Source organism: Acanthochromis polyacanthus, chromosome 11 (genome assembly GCF_021347895.1).
Source record: "Acanthochromis polyacanthus isolate Apoly-LR-REF ecotype Palm Island chromosome 11, KAUST_Apoly_ChrSc, whole genome shotgun sequence".
Taxonomy (NCBI): domain Eukaryota; kingdom Metazoa; phylum Chordata; class Actinopteri; family Pomacentridae; genus Acanthochromis; species Acanthochromis polyacanthus.
This window is the reverse complement of record NC_067123.1, coordinates 14,062,357-14,081,387: the sequence shown is the minus strand read 5'-3', so window position 1 is coordinate 14,081,387 and position 19,031 is coordinate 14,062,357. Positions and strand designations below refer to the sequence as shown.

The window sequence follows — 19,031 nt, the reverse complement described above, 5'->3', positions numbered from 1 at the left end:
AGGAATAATTTGTTTGAAATGTTTCAGTCAGGCTTCAGAGTGCATCATAGCACAGAAACAGCTCTAGTGAAAGTTACTTATGACCTTCTCATAGCATCAGATAATGGACTAGTCTCTATACTTGTTTTGTTAGATCTTAGTGCAGCGTTTGACACAATCGACCACAAAACTTTATTACAGGGTCTAGAACATTCAATTGGCATTAAAGGGACAGCACTGGATTGGTTTAAATCCTACTTATCAGATAGGTTCCAGTTTGTGCATGTCAACAATAACTCTTCTGAGCATACTAAAGTAAATCATGGAGTTCCTCAGGGTTCTGTCTTAGGACCGATACTTTTCACATTATACATGCTTCCTTTAGGCAATATTATTAGGAAGCATTGTATTAACTTCCACTGTTATGCAGATGACACACAATTGTATTTATCTATGAAGCCAGATGAAACTGATCAGTTAGCTAGACTGCAAGATTGTCTTAAGGACATTAAAACCTGGATGACTTTTAACTTCCTACTGCTAAATTCAGACAAAACTGAAGTCATTGTATTTGGCCCCAAACATCTTAGAAACTCACTTTCAAAGCAAATAGTTACTCTCTGGATGGCATCAAATTGGCCTCCAGTACTACTGTGAGGAATCTTGGAGTTATTTTTGACCAGGACATGTCCTTTAACTCACACATAAAGCAAGTCTGTAGGACTTCCTTTTTTCACCTGCGTAATATTGTAAAAATCAGGAACATTCTGTCTCAGAGTGATGCAGAAAAATTAGTTCATGCTTTTGTTACTTCCAGGCTTGACTATTGCAATTCCTTATTATCGGGTTGTCCAAATAGCTCTCTCAAACATCTACAGTTGATCCAAAACGCTGCTGCGAGAGTACTGACAGGAATTAGCAAAAGAGATCATATTTCCCCTATACTTGCTTCTCTTCACTGGCTTCCTGTTAAATCCAGAATAGAATTTAAAATTCTTCTTCTGACATATAAAGCTCTTAATAACCAATCTCCATCATATCTTAAAGATCTGATAGTACCTTATTATCCTAGTAGAACTCTTCGCTCTCAAGCTGCAGGCTTACTTGTTGTTCCTAGAATTTCTAAAAGTAGAATGGGAGGCAGGGCCTTCAGTTATCAGGCGCCTCTCCTGTGGAACCTGCTCCCAGTTTGGGTTCGGGAGGCAGACACCCTCTCTATTTTTAAGACCAGGCTTAAAACGTTCCTTTTTGACAAATCTTATAGTTGGGGCTGACTGGGTGACCCACAGGGGTTCGGCTTGTGTCTTCATTTGCACAGCTGACTCCCTCTTGGACGTCCCTTCGTTCTGCCTCTAGTCATGCTGCTATAGGCCGAGGCTGCTGGGGGACTTTTCTTGACGCACTGAGCCCTTCTCTATCTACCTTTACATTTAATATGTATACCGTTATTGCAGTACATTCACTCTGTTTCCCCCTGTGCTATTTCTCCGAGTGTCCCTGGTCCCAGAGCTGGATGCTTCAGATCTGCGGTCAATGTTCCACCAGCTGGTCCAGTCTCCATCATGTCCACTGTGGGATGCTGCTGCTGACCTTCCTCCAGCCCTCTGCTTCCAACTCCCCTTTTCCACCAGTCAACTCTGCATTGCCTTCAATATACTGTTATGCTAACTTACATACTGTTTGAATTTTACTGCTAGCTATATATGGAGTATGTTTAATGTCAGAGCCATACATCATAAGAGTAAATTATGAGTCAGTTTTCAATGTTAGCTTATACTTTGTCTGTGTCACATATCCTGTCATGCATGTATCCAAATGTGTGTTGTGTTTTCCTTGCTTTCTCACCCCTCCCTCTTCTCCCATCCCTCCCCCTTGCCCTCTTCTGTCCTTCTCAACCCGCCCGGCCAGCAGGCAGATGGGTCCCCCCTATATAGAGCTGGGTTCTGCTCGAGGTTTCTTCCCTGTTAAAAGGGTGTTTTTCCTTGCTACTGTCGCCTTTGGGCTTGCTCTGGGGGTCAGGCATATGGGTTTTGTAAAGCGTCTTGAGACGATTTGACTGTAATTGACGCTATATAAATAAAATTGAATTGAATTGAAAAATTGAATTGAATTGTTGTGCTCTTAGTTGATAGACGTCATTAATCATAGTTAGTTGTTGTTTTCCTGTTGCTGTTAGTAAATAAATGTTTTAGTAACTAAATCCAGTTGACTCAGTTGTTTATTGTTCACATTTTGGTCCCTAACTTGTATTTGATTCCAGCTACCGAAATTCTACTCATAATCTTATTGAGCTAACATAATTCCCTTGATTACTTTATGAGGTTTTTCTTGTCTGCAGCAAGAGATGTTTCAGATGCTGCATTATTAATTTTAGCCTAACTCAAATATTTCGCTGGCCAAAAACTAGTTAGACTACTTAATAATTCTGAATAAAGTAATCTTAACCTCATTTACCAAAACATTTCATTATTTGGTGGAGAAAACAATTGAAACCCTTACAAAGATATATTAAGAAATCCTACACATCAAAATGCCAATATGATGCAGAACTTTTTTTTTCTTTAATTATTTGTGTCACAGCTGCAACTCTGGGCCCCAGTTAGTGGCAGTACTCTCCCCCTCCATTCCCTGAGTTAATCAGCAGGTGCAGCTGAGCTGAGGTGGTTCAAATCTGCAATCAGCTGACCAGGAGTGGGCTGGTGGGATTGGCCCAATCATCTACACCCTGTGCCATTAAAGGAGACCTCACTCACCACTCTACACCGGACCATGAACAAGCAACAGTCAGTTGTGCTTCTTGTTTAGTTCCGCTCGTTGTGTTTTTTTTTCACCTTGGCTAATTATTCTCTCTGTGTATTTCCCAGCTGAGACCTCACCTGCTTCCACTCCCTCCTGGATCCATTCCCCACAAGCCGCATTCGTCCATAGACACCCCAACCCCTGGATTCCTCCCTGTCTCGGACCATCCACGCCACACCGGATTCTGGCCATCACGTGCCACCTACGCCGTCCCTTGTTACACTCCACGCCACACCATCTGCACCTGCCGACTGCAGCCCAGCAACCACTTGCCTCTCCGGTCAGCAAAGTTCCTCAATCCTGAGCCAGGCTGGTAGCTATTGTCAGTATTTGTTTGTTGTATTAGCTTGTAAATATTTTGCATTCGTGTGTAGTTCACCGCTGCTTTACAGCCTCAGTTTCCCTGTATATTTCCAGGCTAGTATTCACTAGCTGTTTTGTCTGCTAACCCTAACCCTAGCTGCTCTGTTTAGCGGAGTACTTGCAGTTCTGGTTTACTTCTACGTAGTGTAGATGCTGTCATTGTGTTCCTTTATCGTATTGTCCTGTGTACCTTGCTCTCCTGCCTAGGTATTACTATCATGGGTTAGTGATTCTGTGTGTATTTATATCTTGCTGTTGCGGTTCAGCCCATAGGGGCTCTGTTTTCCATAGCCTTATCGGTTATCATGTCGCATCTGTCACTTCCGGTTGTACTCCTAGATTCCAAAATTGTATATCTAATATTGTAAGTAAATTCCTTAAAACTATACCTGAAGTTGTCGTTTCTCGTTCCGTGCACCTGAGCCCCCATGAGAATCATAGCAATTTCCTTTAGTTTTGGTCAGTGTCATTGCATTCTCTTGTGTGTGTGTGTGTGTGTGTGTGTGTGTGTGTGTGTGTGTGTGTGTGTGTGTGTGTGTGTGTGTGTGTGTGTGTGTGTGTGTGTGTGTGTGTGTGTGTTCTTGTACTTGCTGCATTGTGAGGACCATTTTCTGCATTTAACTATCAAAGTGAGGACATTTTTACAAAGTGAGGACATTTTGGCTAGTCCTCACTTTGAAACAGCCATGTTTGAGGGTGAAGACTAGTTTTTAGAGAACAGGTATGAATTGAGGTTTGGTTAGGGTAAGGATTAAGTTTAGGCAATCAGTTGTGATAGTTAAGGTTAGGGTAAGGCTCTAGGAAATGCATTACGCTTATGGATGTCCTCACTAAGATAGAAGTACAAACGTGTGTGTGTGTGACTTTCACAGACTGAAGTGTCACTTCATGAACTTGTGTAGGTTGTTCTGGTGCTCAGTTTGGGTTTCTTACCTTTCTGGCCATTTTCAAGAAAAGACGTCATCATTCTGAGATCTATACACCTGTATTACTCAATTAAATTGGAATCCATTGGTAGTGCAACTCTGTCAGTTTTTACCTTTCTTGGCTGTCTGGTCCTGGCAGTTTTCATAGGTGCAGGGTCCCCAAGCACTCCACAAAGAAACCTCACACTCAACAGGGCAGCTGATATGGCAGAGCTGGATAGTGTCTGGAGGAATGCCCAGACATAGATCACTGTCCACCGGTCGCAGTGCTATAGAAACACAGACAAGATTGATGAGTCATTCTCCATATTAAATCCAACAAGAGGGCTTCTTTTTGCACCACCAGCTGGAAATACACAATTTTAACTTATTAGGACATTACATTCATTTACAAAGCGGCACATAAGATTTCATGAAGTGTAGATAAAAGCTCCAGTACTCCAAGTTTTATGAGATTTCAAATGTATAGTTAAACCACAAAGAGGGGCGGGCGGGGGCATGTTGGTCTTTGCCAATACCACTGCCTTCAGAATCCCACATTCACAGAGAAACGCGTCCTTTCAGCAATAACTCAAAGTCAAAAAATGCAAGCACTTTCTAAATGGAACACGCATTTACATCATCCTCAAACACCCATATCTTCGAAAACCAGACAACTTTGAAACTGAGCTTTTTTTCTTCCCCAGCCAGTTTTCCATTCTGCCTGATACTTGGTGGACCTCAGCTCCAAACAACTGAAGGTAACTCTCTGCAAAAGCATCAGGCTGAATCATTCCGACTGTGCCAGAACAGGACTTGGGCTCATTCACATGCAAATTTTCTCTGCATGGGCAAAGATGCATCTTTTATTAGTGCCGCTAAGTGTGTGTGCATGTCACCTGCCTTTGAGAGCCATTCAAACACAAGAACAGGTGATACATCAAATGGCAAGACATGATTTGGTGCTATTTCAACATTTAAAATCAATGTATTTTACATATTTTGTCTGTTCTTTACAGTTGCTCAACACATGTACTTATGTAAACTTAAATTGGCTAATAAATGGAAATGCTTCCATTGGATCAAGCTATCCATCGCGAATTCAGTGACATTCAGGGATCTGTAAGAAGCATTTGTACAACACTTGTAAATTAGGGCAGTATAGTTTCTAGTTTAATCAATAATTCAGAAATATACACAATGCTAGCAGAATAATCTGTGTATGGTTCGCTCATTCGTTTTTTCATTTCAAAATAAAATGAGAAATAACAAATCGGTTTGTTTTTTTCGTTTAAAAATGAAATTCGAGAAACTAAAAGCAGAGAGAGGGGGAAAATGCTTCATTTTTTACAAATTTTAAGGTTCAAACAAAAAAATCCTTTTCCCATTTGGAAGCTACTGGCAAAACTGCAAGTCAAAGTGAGAATTTGTGGCAAATTGACTTCACTTCCCTGTTTCAAACTCCGCACCACGTACTGTGAAAACAAGACCTGTATGTCTTATTTAGATCGAGTAGACGCATCATTCTGAGAACTCATAATCTCAGTGTGAACAAAATTGCTTTAATGGTCCAAGTAAGTATTTTTAAGTATTAAAATGTCAAGAATTCTGGTGACCGCTGTTCTAGTTTAACTGACAATCAGGTTAATTGGCGATAGTTTCTGTCTCCAGATGTTTCGTTGCAGGTTTGTCCCGACCAGACCTGGTTGTGTGTCAAATAAAGACACTAGACCAGGGGTCGGCAACCCGCGGCTCTGGAGCCGCATGCGGCTCTTTCAGCCCTCTGTTATGGCTCCCTGTCACTTTGGAAAATAAATTGTTCTGCCTTTCAGGTGCGTTTCAATGCATTTTAATATAGAGTTTTATTGTGAAATTATCGCTCTTATTTTTACGTGTCACTCCACCGGATGTGCTGCGGTTTTACCCTGGGACATGAGAGCGCAAAATTGATGCAGAGAAGATGGAGAAGCAACGCCTGTAGTTTCACATCGTTTTGTACTCAAGAATGGCAAGCTTGTATATTAAAGCTTCATTACAAGAAAGACACGTATTGTCTTTGAGTCAAAAGTACTCATGAGTACTAAGGTAAACTACGGATAATTGTCTTGCTCAGTATCTACTCTTTGATAGGGTAATACACGTTACTCGCAAGAACAAGTCCAGCATCCAGGCAGCAGGTCAGAGAGTCAGAGGAGGGTCGTCTTGGAAAATAGGGCAGCGACTTACCGGAGAAAAGTTATTAGCTTAAGATAAATTGATTTTACAAGCTAAATAGACATTCGCAAAATATTGATTTCCAGCTAACATTACGTAAAGAGGTCCAGGAGCAAAAATGACAATAACCAAGTAAGATAAATATTAGTGGTAGGACACAATTCAAAAAAATGAATCTATCTAATAAGAGGCTTTGTAATTAATTAATCACGACTGATTAACAAGGGCATAGAGGTAAAAAGCGATATATGCAGTGTTGTCTTCATTTTAAATGCCAAAAGGATTTTGCGGCTCCCGGTGTTTTCTTTTCTGTGGGAAACGGGTCGAAATGGCTCTTTAAATGTGAAAGGTTGCCGACCCCGGCACTAGACAAAGAAAACTTCCCCGAAAAACGTCAGCATCATTACCTAATAAAGTCTATATCCATGTAAACATCACCTATAGACAGTAAAAAGAAATGTCTCTAATTTTATTTCTGGGTTCCATCATTTCCTCTCACCGTTCATAAAAATATGTGTTTTTTATTTTGCCAGCACATTTCCTTTTACTGTCTGTAGGTGTCAGCAGTGATGCCGATGTTTTTCGGTGAGCTCTTCTTTATCTAGTATCTTAATTTCACACACAGCCAGGTCTGGTCTGGTCAAATCTGCTACGAAACATCTGAAGACGGAAACTATCACGGGTTAACCTGATCACAAGTTAAACTGCACCAATAGATGACAAAAACCTTCGTCCATATGACGGGCCTGTCTGTAAAACACACAAACGTGAAACATAAGATTCTACAGTTATCCTCCTCCTCCTCCTCCTCCTTCTCCTGCCTTCTGCCCTCCCCCTGGGGGGTGGGGCGGGGGATGGGAGGGCGGGTGTGGGATGGGGTGGGGGGTTGGGGCGCTGAGGGGGAGGAGGGTGGGGGGGGACCGGGTGCGGTGCGCGGGGGTGTTCTGGCCTGGCCCACGCCGTCTACCCGCTGGGGCGCCGGGGCTGGGGGGGGTGGGGGGGTGTATGGGGGGGCGCTGGGCGCGCGTGCACCTCCCTCCGCCTGGCTGGGTGGGGCCCCGTTGATCACTCCTCTTAAATCACTTCACTAGCTTCGCACTGGAGAAGTACTATTTCTACTCCACAATTCCCCTCCAATTTTAATGCACCACACTACCTGGGGGGTGGGTGGTTATGGGGTGGGACGACATTAGACGGGATAGGCCCCAGTGCAGTGTTGTACTGTGGCCCCCCGTCTAGGCCCCCACCCTGACACTTCTTCCCCCAATTTTAACGCACCACATACACATTCACATTTTGGGCTTGCGGGGAGACTGAGGGGGGGGGTTCGTTACCCTCTGCTCTGCCTCACCGACCCCCAATCTTAAGGCACCACACATACTTGTATATACACTTGGGTGGGTCACATTCACGGTGCAGGGCTCGTGTTCACCAGTCGGGGAACTGGTGAACTCAGTAACAGGGTAAATCACAATAGGTTTACTGGCGTGATCTCCGGGGCTTCTCCCTGCCGGGCCAGAGGGCCCGGGTTGTTGCGCCTCCCCTGGTGTTCCTTCCTTTCCCTCCCTCCCTCAGAGTCGCGTCTCTCTGGGCTCGTTTGCCCTTGCAGTGCTGTTGCCCGGTCCCTTGGTGCTGTTTTCCGGTGAGCGGGTGGCCTCCCGGATTTGGGGGTGGGAGGGGTGGTAGGGGTGGCGTGGGTGGTGTGGGTGGTGTGGCTGGATGGGGTGGGGTGGCTGGGCGAGGGGTGGGGGGGTGGCCTGGTGGGGGGCGGAGGGGGCATGTTGGGGGTGGGTTGTGAGGGGGCAGCATGGTGGGGGAGGGGGGGTGGTGTGGGTGGGTGGCGGGGGGGGGGGGGGGGGCGGGGATTTGGGGTCTGGGGGGCGGGGGGGGGTCGGGTTGTGGGGCGCCGTGGGGGTCTGCTATGGCCCGTTCTGCTGCGCGGGCCTTGGGGCTCTGGCTGTGTTGGCGGGGATCGCTCCGGGCTCCTGGGCTGGGTCTCCGCTTGGTGGCTCCTGCGGGGGGGCTGTGTGGACCTCCTTGGGCTGGAGGAGACAGCTCCCTCTTTTTGGTGGAGGTTTTCATGCATGACAGACTCACCACACCGGCACCTACCAAAACTCAATAGAGCTTGTTCCTCCGGTCGCTGAGTCAGTGGAGGTTGCTGGGTTAGTGTCTGTGGATCTCACTCTGCTTTATCTATCCTTCTTGTGGCCTCCTGACGTCTTCATGATTGATCCAGTTGGGATTTTGTCGTATTAGGTGTTTGTGAAGGGTTTTAGATTTGTAAATGGTTTTAAGGTGTGAATTAAAGAGCACAAACAAATAAAATGCACCTTTTCTCTTAGAACACTGTCTATGCCTCACCTTTCTGTCTGTCCTGTGTTTGTTTTATGTTTCACTTGGGTGTGCACAGCCCTCAATGGCATAATGCAGGAAACAGCTTGAAATAAACATGATAGGTTAATTTGCCATGAGGGCAGGTGATGGTCACAGTCACAAAGAAGAAGAAAAATTGCACATGAAGCTTAAGCAATGACACCATGGGTGGTTGGTGTCATTTTTGAGTGCGCAATGTGGAGCTCCATGATTTCTGTGTGGGTTTTGTCACTCTCAAAGCGAATGAAATTGGAAAAGCGCTCCAGTACAGCCATTCTAGATGTGTTCACAAGCCAGACAGCTTTAAACTGTTTTTAATCAACGAGTTCTGGTGTTGCAACAAATTAAAACAACAGCCGTATTTTGTATTTCGGGTTAAAAAGCAAGAGCAAAAATCCAACATTGTGGTTTTTCCATTAGTTAAATGATACGTTTCTACATTTAGGTTTTAAAAACTGAAAAACAAAAAAACAACATGGTTTATTGTTTTTTTTTTAGATTTTATTTTGAAACGGAAAAATGAATGAGCGAACCAATCCATGTATAATCTGTGTATGGTTCGTTCATTTGTTTTTCCGTTTCAAAATAAAATGAGAAAAAACAAATAATTGGCTTGTTTTTTTGTTTTTTCGTTTTAAAATGAAATTTGAAAAACAAAGAGCAGAGATAGAAAAAAACACTTTGTTTTTACAAATTTTAAGGTTTAAACGAGCAAAAAAAAAAGCCTTTTCCCATTTAGAAGCTACCAGCAGAACCAGAAGTCAAAGATTGAATTCCTGGCGAATTGACTTCGCTTCTCTGTCAAACTCCGCACCACGTACTGTGAACACAGGAGGTGTTTGTCTTATTTAGATTGAGTAGACGCATCACTCTGAGAACTCATGATTTCAGTGTGAACAAAATTGTTTTAATGGTTCAAGTAAGTATTTTTAAGTATTAAAATGTCAAGAACGCTGGCGATTCTGACCGCTGTTCCAGTTTAACTGACAATCAGGTTAACTAGTGATAGTTTCCGTCTACAGATGTTTCGTTGCAGGTTTGTCCCGACCAGACCTGGTTGTGCGTCAAATAAACACACTAGACAAAGAAAACTTCCCTGAAAAACGTCGGCATCAGTAGCCTGCTTAATAAAGTCTATATCCATGTAAACATCACCTATAGACGGTAAAAAGAAATGTCTCTAATTTTATTTCTGGACTCCATCGTTTCCTCTCACCGTTCATAAAAATACGTGTTTTTTTTATTTCGCCAGAACATTTCCTTGTAATGTCTGTAGGGGATATTTACACGGATATTGACTTTATTCAGTAGTGATGCCGACATTTATCAGCAAGCTCTTCTTTATTTAGTATCTTAATTTCACACACAGCCAGGTCTGGTCTGGTCAAATCTGCTACGAAACATCTGGAGACGGAAACTATCACCAGTTAACCTGATCACCAGTTAAACTGGAACAGCAGCACAAATAGATGACAAAAACTTTTGTCCATACGTCGGGCCTGTCTGTAAAACACAAAAGTGAAACATAAGATTCTACAGTTAATAAAGTATGGCACTGAAATTAGCATATGTCGTTAATATGGAACAAATGACAGCTCTCTCAAAATCAGCAGCTGACACATAACTGCATCTTAAATTGTTCTCCATGCAGAACCTCCTGATAATATAACATAATCTCTTTAATATAGAGCAATGTGAACTCCATGATTTCTGCATGGGTTTTGTCACTCTCAAAGAGAATAAAATTGGAAAAGTGCTCCATTAAAGCCATTCTAGATGTGTTCACGATCCAGACCAGCTCTTAACAGTTCTTCCTCAGCGACTTCCGGTGTTGCAACAAACTAAAACAACAGCCGTATTTTGTATTTTGGGTTAAAAAGCAAGAGCAAAAATCCAACACTGTGGTTTTTCCATTAGTTAAATAATACGTTTCTACATTCAGGTTTTAAAAACTGAAAAACAAAAAAACAACGTGGTTTATTGTTTTTTTTTTTAGATTTTATTTTGAAATGGAAAAACGAATGAGCGAACCATACTCAGATTAATCTGTCACTTTTTTATTTTTTCATTTTTGATTGCCAATTGAAAATAGAAAGAAAGAATGATACACGGATTGTTAAATAATACATTTCTACATTTAGGTTTTAAAAACTGAAAAACAAAAAAACACCGTGGTTTGTTTTTTTTAGATTTTATTTTGAAATGGAAAAACAAATGAGCGAACCATACACGGATTTAGCAGCTTTGCATAATACAGAAATGTTTACACTACAGTAAGCACGCTAATTGTCCTGCAATCACACTACCCTATGTTAGCATGTTTGTAAACAAGTATTTTAGTAAAAATTTGACTTACGCAGGTAAATAAATTCACCGTTTTTGTCTTCATTTTGAAATGTTGCCCAATTTTGGAGAATGTGTAATGTAGAACAATTGGCATATAAGAATTGTCCCTGGCTTCCTTTTGCTCCACTGCCACCATTTGTGTTTTGTGCAAGTATCCTGCCAAAAATAATACTGTTAATACCTGATAATATCTGGTTTCTTGTTTTGTGTTAGAAAGTGGCACTTCTTTTATCACAGGAATTTTCACTACATGAACACAATACTAGATTAATACAGATAAATATAGATAGAAAAACTATATCTGGAGCTATATGTTGACACAGGGGGCCTCCGTAAAACACAAGAAATATTGCAAGGCCCGTATAGCTGCAATTGCACTTTATATACATAGTGGTACAAATTCCCACACTAACTGTTTGTCTGAGGGTCCTCATAAACTGCCACTTCAGGAACTTGATGCAGCCACAAGATAGTGTGAATGTTAACAAAAAGGTCTCATCATTCTAACCAGCTATAACTTGCTACTGGTAGATTTCAAACTCATTTCAAACTGGGATGGTTATTTAGTTGCCTCAAGTTTTCATTCCATATATTCAGACTTTAATTCCATATATCTATCTATCTATATATATATATATCATGGTAGAGACAGTGATTTGGTAGAATTGGAGTTTCTACCAGTAGAGATTGCAATCGCAATCTCTACCAGTAGAAACTCCAATCCTACCAGTAGAGATTTGTCAGGGCTAAGGTTAGACTTTTAAGGTTAGGGTCAGGGCAGGGGTTAGATTAAAAGGTCAGGGTTAGTTAAGGTTAGGGTCAGGAGTCAGGGCAGGGGTCAGATTTAAAGTTCCATCTCAACTGGTAGAGATTACAATCGCAATCTCTACTGGTAGAGACTCCAATCGCAATCTCTACTGGTAGAAACTCCAATTCTACCAAATCGCTACCCTGACATATATATATATATATATATATATATTAGGGCTGCACGATATTGGAAATATGTGCAATATGCGATATGGGTGTCAAGAACTGCGATATCTATATATATTGCGATATTGGATATTAGTGCCGTTGTCCGTTGTGATAGCCACTTGTTTCTCTTCTTGCAACCCCCAGTTCGTCAACACATCTGACAGGGCAGCCACTATATTTTCACCAGTGTGGGAGTCGGGAAAGTAGGAAACTTAAAGGCAGTGTGTTTTGAGTTCGAAGTCGTTTGTGAGAAAGTGAACAGTAAATCTCATGTAGGGCTCAGTAGTACAACGAGACCATAAATCTGTGGTGCTTGCAAAGAAATCCAAATTATTAAGCTCCGCTTTTACAGACCCCAAACATGCCTCGTACATCTGCGGGATGGCGACTTGGGAAAAATAGTTCTGTGATCACACTTGGTATCTGCGATCGAATTCTTTCAGCGTATCCAAAAAACCTTCTTTGCACACAACATTAACGGAGAGTGTGCATTTCATGATATAACGTGTAATGGCCGCGGTTAAACCTTGATGGCGCTTGGAAGCTTTTTCATATGGCGTAACAGAAGACAAACTTTCACCAGTTGTCTGTGTGCTTGCCTTTCGTTTGTCTGCCTTCATCGGAGTAGCTCATGGTGTTGTAGATTGTAAGAAAACAGCATACAGTTCTTTTTGGTTGTGTTTGAGGTGGCTGTGCAGATTTGTAGTGTTTCCTCGTGACGTAGCCACAATTTTTCAGCATGACTTGCGAAATACTTGCGTCTGTGATTCGTTCTGTCTCTAAAAGCCATAGTAGGTCCCAAATTTCGGAGGTGCGGTGTTTTTTAGGCACAAGTTGTTCGTTACAGTCATCTTGTTCGTGTCCTGCCATGTTGTGTTGTGGCGCTTTCCCTTTCCACTGGGAGCACGAGGCTCACTCTAGCCAATAGCAAAAGTGCTATTCGGGGTGGGGGGAGGGGGGTTTAAGGTCGCGCTCAATTGGTCACAAGAAAACGTCTATGCATGCAAAAAGTGTGATTTATACATCTAAATAATCATAAAATTATCTCGCAACTTTGCGATAATAACGATATTTTTTCGATATATCATGCAGCCCTAATACACACACACACACACACACACACACACACACACACACACACACACACACATAATTTTGTTTGTTACCATTTTTAATGATACATTTTGCTTTTCTCTCATGTTAAAAACTGCTTCTAAACACATTGGTACAGGAGTGTTATGAATGTTATTCAATATCAAAAAGAATCTTTATTACTGAATGTAATCTTCAGATTTGTAGAATCATTCAAATTTAAGTCAAGTCATGTAATAATTTCATTATCCACCAAAGCTTTCCAAAATCAGGTCAGGCAGGTGGCCAGCAAAGCAAAGTAGCTTTAAGATGTTCCCAGGCCAGAAGGTAAATATAATCTCTCCTGTGTAATCTCAATCTGTCCTGTGGTCTAGTACCAGTTGGATGCACTTGGAACATCTCTGCAGGGAGGTGTTCAGGTGGTATCCTGGTCAACAGTCCAAATTAACTTGGGTGGTTTGCAAAGTACCAACAATTAAATTTTACACTCCCTACTCTCAACCTATGTTTGTGATCTCTTTCTGTCGTGAGTCAGAGTTCATGGCTGCAGGCGAGGATGGGGACTATAGACCAGCTTGTAGCGTGACAACTGCTGTTGATCAAATGCATTCTCGTTAAAAAGGGGCACCAGCCAGGTAAAAGCCAAATATTAATGTTCAGATGAGTAGCATTTATCAGTGGCATATGTTGTGGTCCTGTGTATTCATCACAGGAAAGTATTTAATTTTAGATCCTGCATGTCAATTGACTCTTCCAGTGTATGAAATGCATATAAGAATCAAATCACATTTTAATATAATGACTAATTCAGTGTAAATATGCTTTTCACAATAATAATAAATGAAAAAAGTTCCAAAGTGAAATTTTAGTTATATTATTCAGAAACAATATCTTACATCTGTAAGTACCGTCTGCAAGTATGTGTAAGTACAAAAGTAACCTAACTATCCTTGTTCACAACTGGCACAGACGAGGTCCATTTCACAAAGCAGGTTTAGTGAAAACTCTAAGTCTATTAACCCTGAAATGAGGGAAACTCAGAGTTTTCTGTTTCAAAAAAGGAGGTTAGTCAAACCACAGAAAGAGGAGTAACTCTAGCATGTTTTAGAGAGAGAGGTGACTTAAGTCCACTGTAGGACATTTGTTATTCCATGAGTTTCATTTTCAATCGCTAGTGTATGCTATTCTCTCACTGTTGCTCTCTGGCTTCCTCCCACAGGCCAAAAACATCCGTCCATTCTCTATACACCGCTTTATCCTTACTAGGGTGGGGGGTGGGCTGGAGCCTATTCCAGCTGACTCGGGCGAAGGCAGGGGACACCCTAGGCAGGTCGCCAGTCTGTCGCAGGGCTACATATATAGACAAACTGTTAAAGGGGCTAAGCCAAAGCTTTAAGCCACTGAGAGCGCCCAACCGGGAATCATAAAAACGTAATTGACGCGCTTAATGACCGTACTAATAAATGAATGTCCAACTCGTTTTAACTTGCCTTCCACACAGTGTCTTTATTGGCTTTCCAAAAAACTCCAAAGTGCACAAGCTCCCATTCATAAGTTGTCTTTCACGGTTCGGCATTCAGTGTACAGCATTCCAAATACAGCATTCCGCGGTCAAAAACTGATTTGTCCCTTTCCGGCTGGAAACTCTACCAAGCCACAAAGGTTCATACCTTTTATAGGCAAAATTGACAATCAATTACAAGTACTGACACCACTATAATTACAATAATTCCAAATCTGCTCCTACACACCAGCCCCTAATTGTCATGGCAGGTAGACAAGACAATTCAATACAAAGAAAGCAACCATAGGAGCAAGATGTAAACCCTCAATTGACACATGTAATGTCTCTGTTCACACTTCTTGAACGAAACAAAGTTTAGTCACTGGTCTCTCAAGAATACTATTTTTAGTTTGCAGTTTAACAGAACGCACTAAACCCTTTTTATCAGGAAAGACCTCTAACACTTTGCCAAGAGACCAGGAATCCCGGGGAGCTGAGGAATCCATGATAACAACAATATCCCCGACAGTTAAACTTTGTTTTCTTTGGTTCCACTTCTGTCTTTCTTGTAACAATGGTAGATATTCACGAATCCATCGCTTCCAAAACAAGTCTGAAATGTACTGAACTTGTCTCCAACGACGCTTCACATACATGTCAGAGGATTTGAAGAGTCCAGGTGGTAAGGCTGGTTTTCCCTTTAAAAGGAGGAGGTGGTTTGGAGTAAGAGGTTCTAGGTCATTTGGGTCATCAGACAACTGAGTAATTGGACGACCATTGAGTATAGCTTCTGCCTCACACATAACAGTCTGGAGTCCATCATCATCCAGTCTCTGCTGGTGCAAAACTGAGCTTAGCACATGCTTTACTGCGCGTATCATACGCTCCCAAGCTCCACCATGATGAGATCCTGCTGGTGTGTTGAATCTCCACTCGACTCCTTTTGAAATCAAAGTGCCTTGAATGCGCTCATGATTCCATTCAGCAAGAGCCTTTCTAAGTTCTCTTTCTGCTCCAATGAAATTTGTTCCATTGTCTGATCTTATACTGACCACCTGCCCTCTCCTGCTGATAAAACGTTGTATTGCATTTATGCAGGCATCTGTTTCTAATGAGTTTGCCACCTCCAGATGGACTGCTCGACTGACCATGCAGGTAAATATTACTCCATACCGTTTACAGATTGTCCTGCCTCTCTGTATCTCCACAGGTCCAAAATAGTCCACTCCAACATTAGTGAATGGAGGCAAGTCCGGCACGATTCTTTCTCTCGGAAGATCTGCCATCTTTTGTTCCATAGCCCTTCCATTCAGGCGTCTGCAATAACTGCATTGAGAAATCATCTTTCTAACAGCCGCATTGGAGTTGGTAATCCAATACTTTCTCCTGAGTACTGATAGTGTGTGATTTTGACCACTGTGCGCCAATAGTTGGTGAATGTCTTTGATAATGAGCTTGGAGATGTACTGATCCTTGGAAAGGATGAGTGGATGCTTTTCCTCCAAAGGCATTGCTCCTTTACTTAACCTCCCTCCAACTCTAAGAAGTCCATCTTCCAGAATAGGATCAAGCTTGTAGATGGAACTCTGTTTACTTACTGTCCTCTTCTCAGACAGCAGAGATGCGATTTCATCCACAAACCTTTGTTGCTGACAGTAGCGAATTATAGCTAATTCTGCTTCCAACAGATCCTGTAGCGTCAAACTGCGATCTTTCTGTTCACCAGTTTGTGGTTCAGAGCACTTCAAACCCTGTTTCTGGTAACTGAGCTCCAACAGATGATTTTTCAGTCGGAGAAACCAGGCTACTGATACCTTCAGTTTTCTCCAATCTGAGAAATACAACATGAGATGGTCAGTGGCATTCAGTGAACCATGTCTAATAGAATTTACAGAGATGTCTTTTCTGACCTCTGGATCATCACAATCCACCTTATCATGCTCATTTAATGGCCAATCTGCCATGGGCTTCCATAGAAAACTAGGACCGTTAAGCCAGCTTGTATTTTTCAGAAAATCTGGCACCTTCATCCCTCTTGATGCAGCATCTGCTGGATTCTCTTTAGAGCCAACGTGTCTCCACTGAGAAGGACTTGAGACTTCTCGGATTGTGGAAATCCTATTTGCCACAAATGTATGGAAACGTTTATCCTCATTATTAATGTATTTCAAGACTGACATGCTATCTGTCCAAAACACAGACTCTGCCAGCTGAACCTGTAACTCTGCCTTTAGCATGACGTCCACTCTGGCGGCCAGGACAGCAGCAGTCAGTTCCAATCGTGGGATCGTCACAGATTTCAAAGGTGTGACTCTAGCTTTACCCAACAGGAAAGCAACATGAACATAATCGCTGTTGTTTGTCAGCCTGATGTAGCTCACAGTACCATAGCCATCTTTGCTGGCATCTGCAAAATGATGCAATTGACTATGTATGATGTTTCCAAACTTCTCAGGCTTCAAGCATCGTTCTATTTTGAATGAAGACAGCATCTTGACCTCCTGTAGCCACATTTCCCATTGACGTAAGATATCTGGTGGTATAGCATCATCCCACCCACATCTTCTCCTGCAAAGCTGTTGTTGGAGCATCTTAGCAGACAAAGTGACTGGTGACAAAAATCCCAAAGGGTCATAAATGGAACTGGTTGTAGACAACATTCCGCGTCTGGTCAGAGGCTGCTGTCTTATTTCTAACTTAAACTCAAAGGAGTCTGACTCGACACACCAGAGCAGACCTAAAGCCCTTTCCATGGGAAGTTCATTTTTATCCAGATCAAGGTCTTTAATATTCTTTGCCCACTGATCTTCTCCAATTGCCTGCAGCACTGCCCGACTGCTGCTCACCCACTTTTCCAAAACAAATCCACCTCTCTTGCAGAGAGTAACAAGTTCCTTGATTTGTTGCATCGCTGTTTCCTCAGAGCTCAGGCTCATTAAGCAGTCATCCACATAAAAATTTTGTTTGACAGCTTGAACAGTTTGGGTGGAAAAATCAGTGCTGTTGTCATCAGCAGTTCTTCTGAGCGCATAACTAGCACAACTAGGAGAAGAAACGGCGCCAAACAGGTGCACCGTCATCCTGTAGTCAACTAGTTCTTTATTGAGGTCACCATCTGGCCACCAAAAAAAGCGCAGATAGTCTCTGTCTTGTTTTGCAACCTTCACCTGGTGAAACATTGCCTGAATGTCACCCATGATTGCCACAGGCTCTCGTCTGAATCGAGTGAGAACCCCAAGCAGTGAGCTGGTAAGATTTGGCCCTTGTAACAGTTCATTGTTCAGTGACGTGCCTTGATAGGTGGCTCCACAATCAAATACCACTCGCAGAGAGCCCTTCCTGCAATGGCGAACACCATGGTGAGGTATATACCATACTTTTCCTGGTATTCCATGCAACTGCCCCTCAGGCACTCTTTCTGCATAGCCCTTTTCAATGACATCATTTAGACCACATGTATATTCCTTATGAAATTCTGGGTTGCTTATAAACCTCCTTTTTAATCCCAGTATTCTTTGCTTCGCCACTGTGAAGCTGTTTGGCATGTGAACATTTGGTCTCTTAAATGGCAACTTAAGGTAATACCTCCCATCCTGTAAAGTTGCAGATTCCATAGCCTCCATAAACCTAATGTCCTCCCTGGACATTTCCCTGTGCTCTGAAGGTTGCTCATTAAAATCATGCTTATACTGACTTTTCAACATGACTTCCAAGTTAGATACAGAAATTCTATTCACCACAACAGAAGGAAGCTCCATTTCACCAGTGCTTCCATTTCCATTTAAAGGACCATTGACAACCCAACCCAACACTGTTCGTATAGCATATGGACCATTTCCACAGCTATTCACCACTTCCCATGGTTCCAATAACCTGGGAGCATTGGTTCCTATCAAAAGGTCGACGTTAGCGTCTATAAAAGGGATGTGAACCTTTGACAAATAAGGCCACTTTCCCAAATCAGCAGCAGTGGGAATGTCATCTAAAGAGACTGGCATCTCCTTCTGTGTGAGAACTTCAGGCAAGGGAAAAAAGCACTTTCCTTCAAGATTTGAAACTTCCATTCCAGACAAGGAATAAGTGGGAACAACCTTTTCCTGTCCCATTGTTTTCAAGCAAATATGGGTTCTTTTTCCAACAATGTTCAATTGTCGCATAAGATACGCTGAACAAAATGTAGCCGTGTTACCGGGATCTAAAAATGCATATGTTTGAATGATTACATTTCCTTTGGTGGATTTAACTTGCACGGGTACGATGCTGAGAATGCTGCGATCTTTTCCAGCCCCTATATGTCCACATGTCTGGGAAGCTGTTGAAAGGCTACCTGCTGGTAACTGGCCTGTTCGCTTTGGTTCAGCTTCGACCTTTGTGATGTGAAGAACTGTAGGATGCTGTCGATCACAAACCTCACACATCAAGCGTTTGTCACATTCACTGCTTACATGTCCAGGTCTTAAACATCCAAAACATAT

At 42.3% G+C, this 19,031-nt stretch overlaps 1 protein-coding gene across 1 annotated transcript in view; it reads right to left on the bottom strand.

Moving 5' to 3' along the window:
* LOC110960248 (thrombospondin type-1 domain-containing protein 7A-like) overlaps positions 1 to 19,031 on the bottom strand; it is a 157,162-nt gene that overhangs the window by 122,047 nt on the left and 16,084 nt on the right. Inside the window, exon 2 of the mRNA XM_051955557.1 lies at positions 4,181 to 4,336. Coding sequence (XP_051811517.1) covers positions 4,181 to 4,336 — 156 coding nt within the window. The remainder of the gene's footprint in view (positions 1 to 4,180; positions 4,337 to 19,031) is intronic.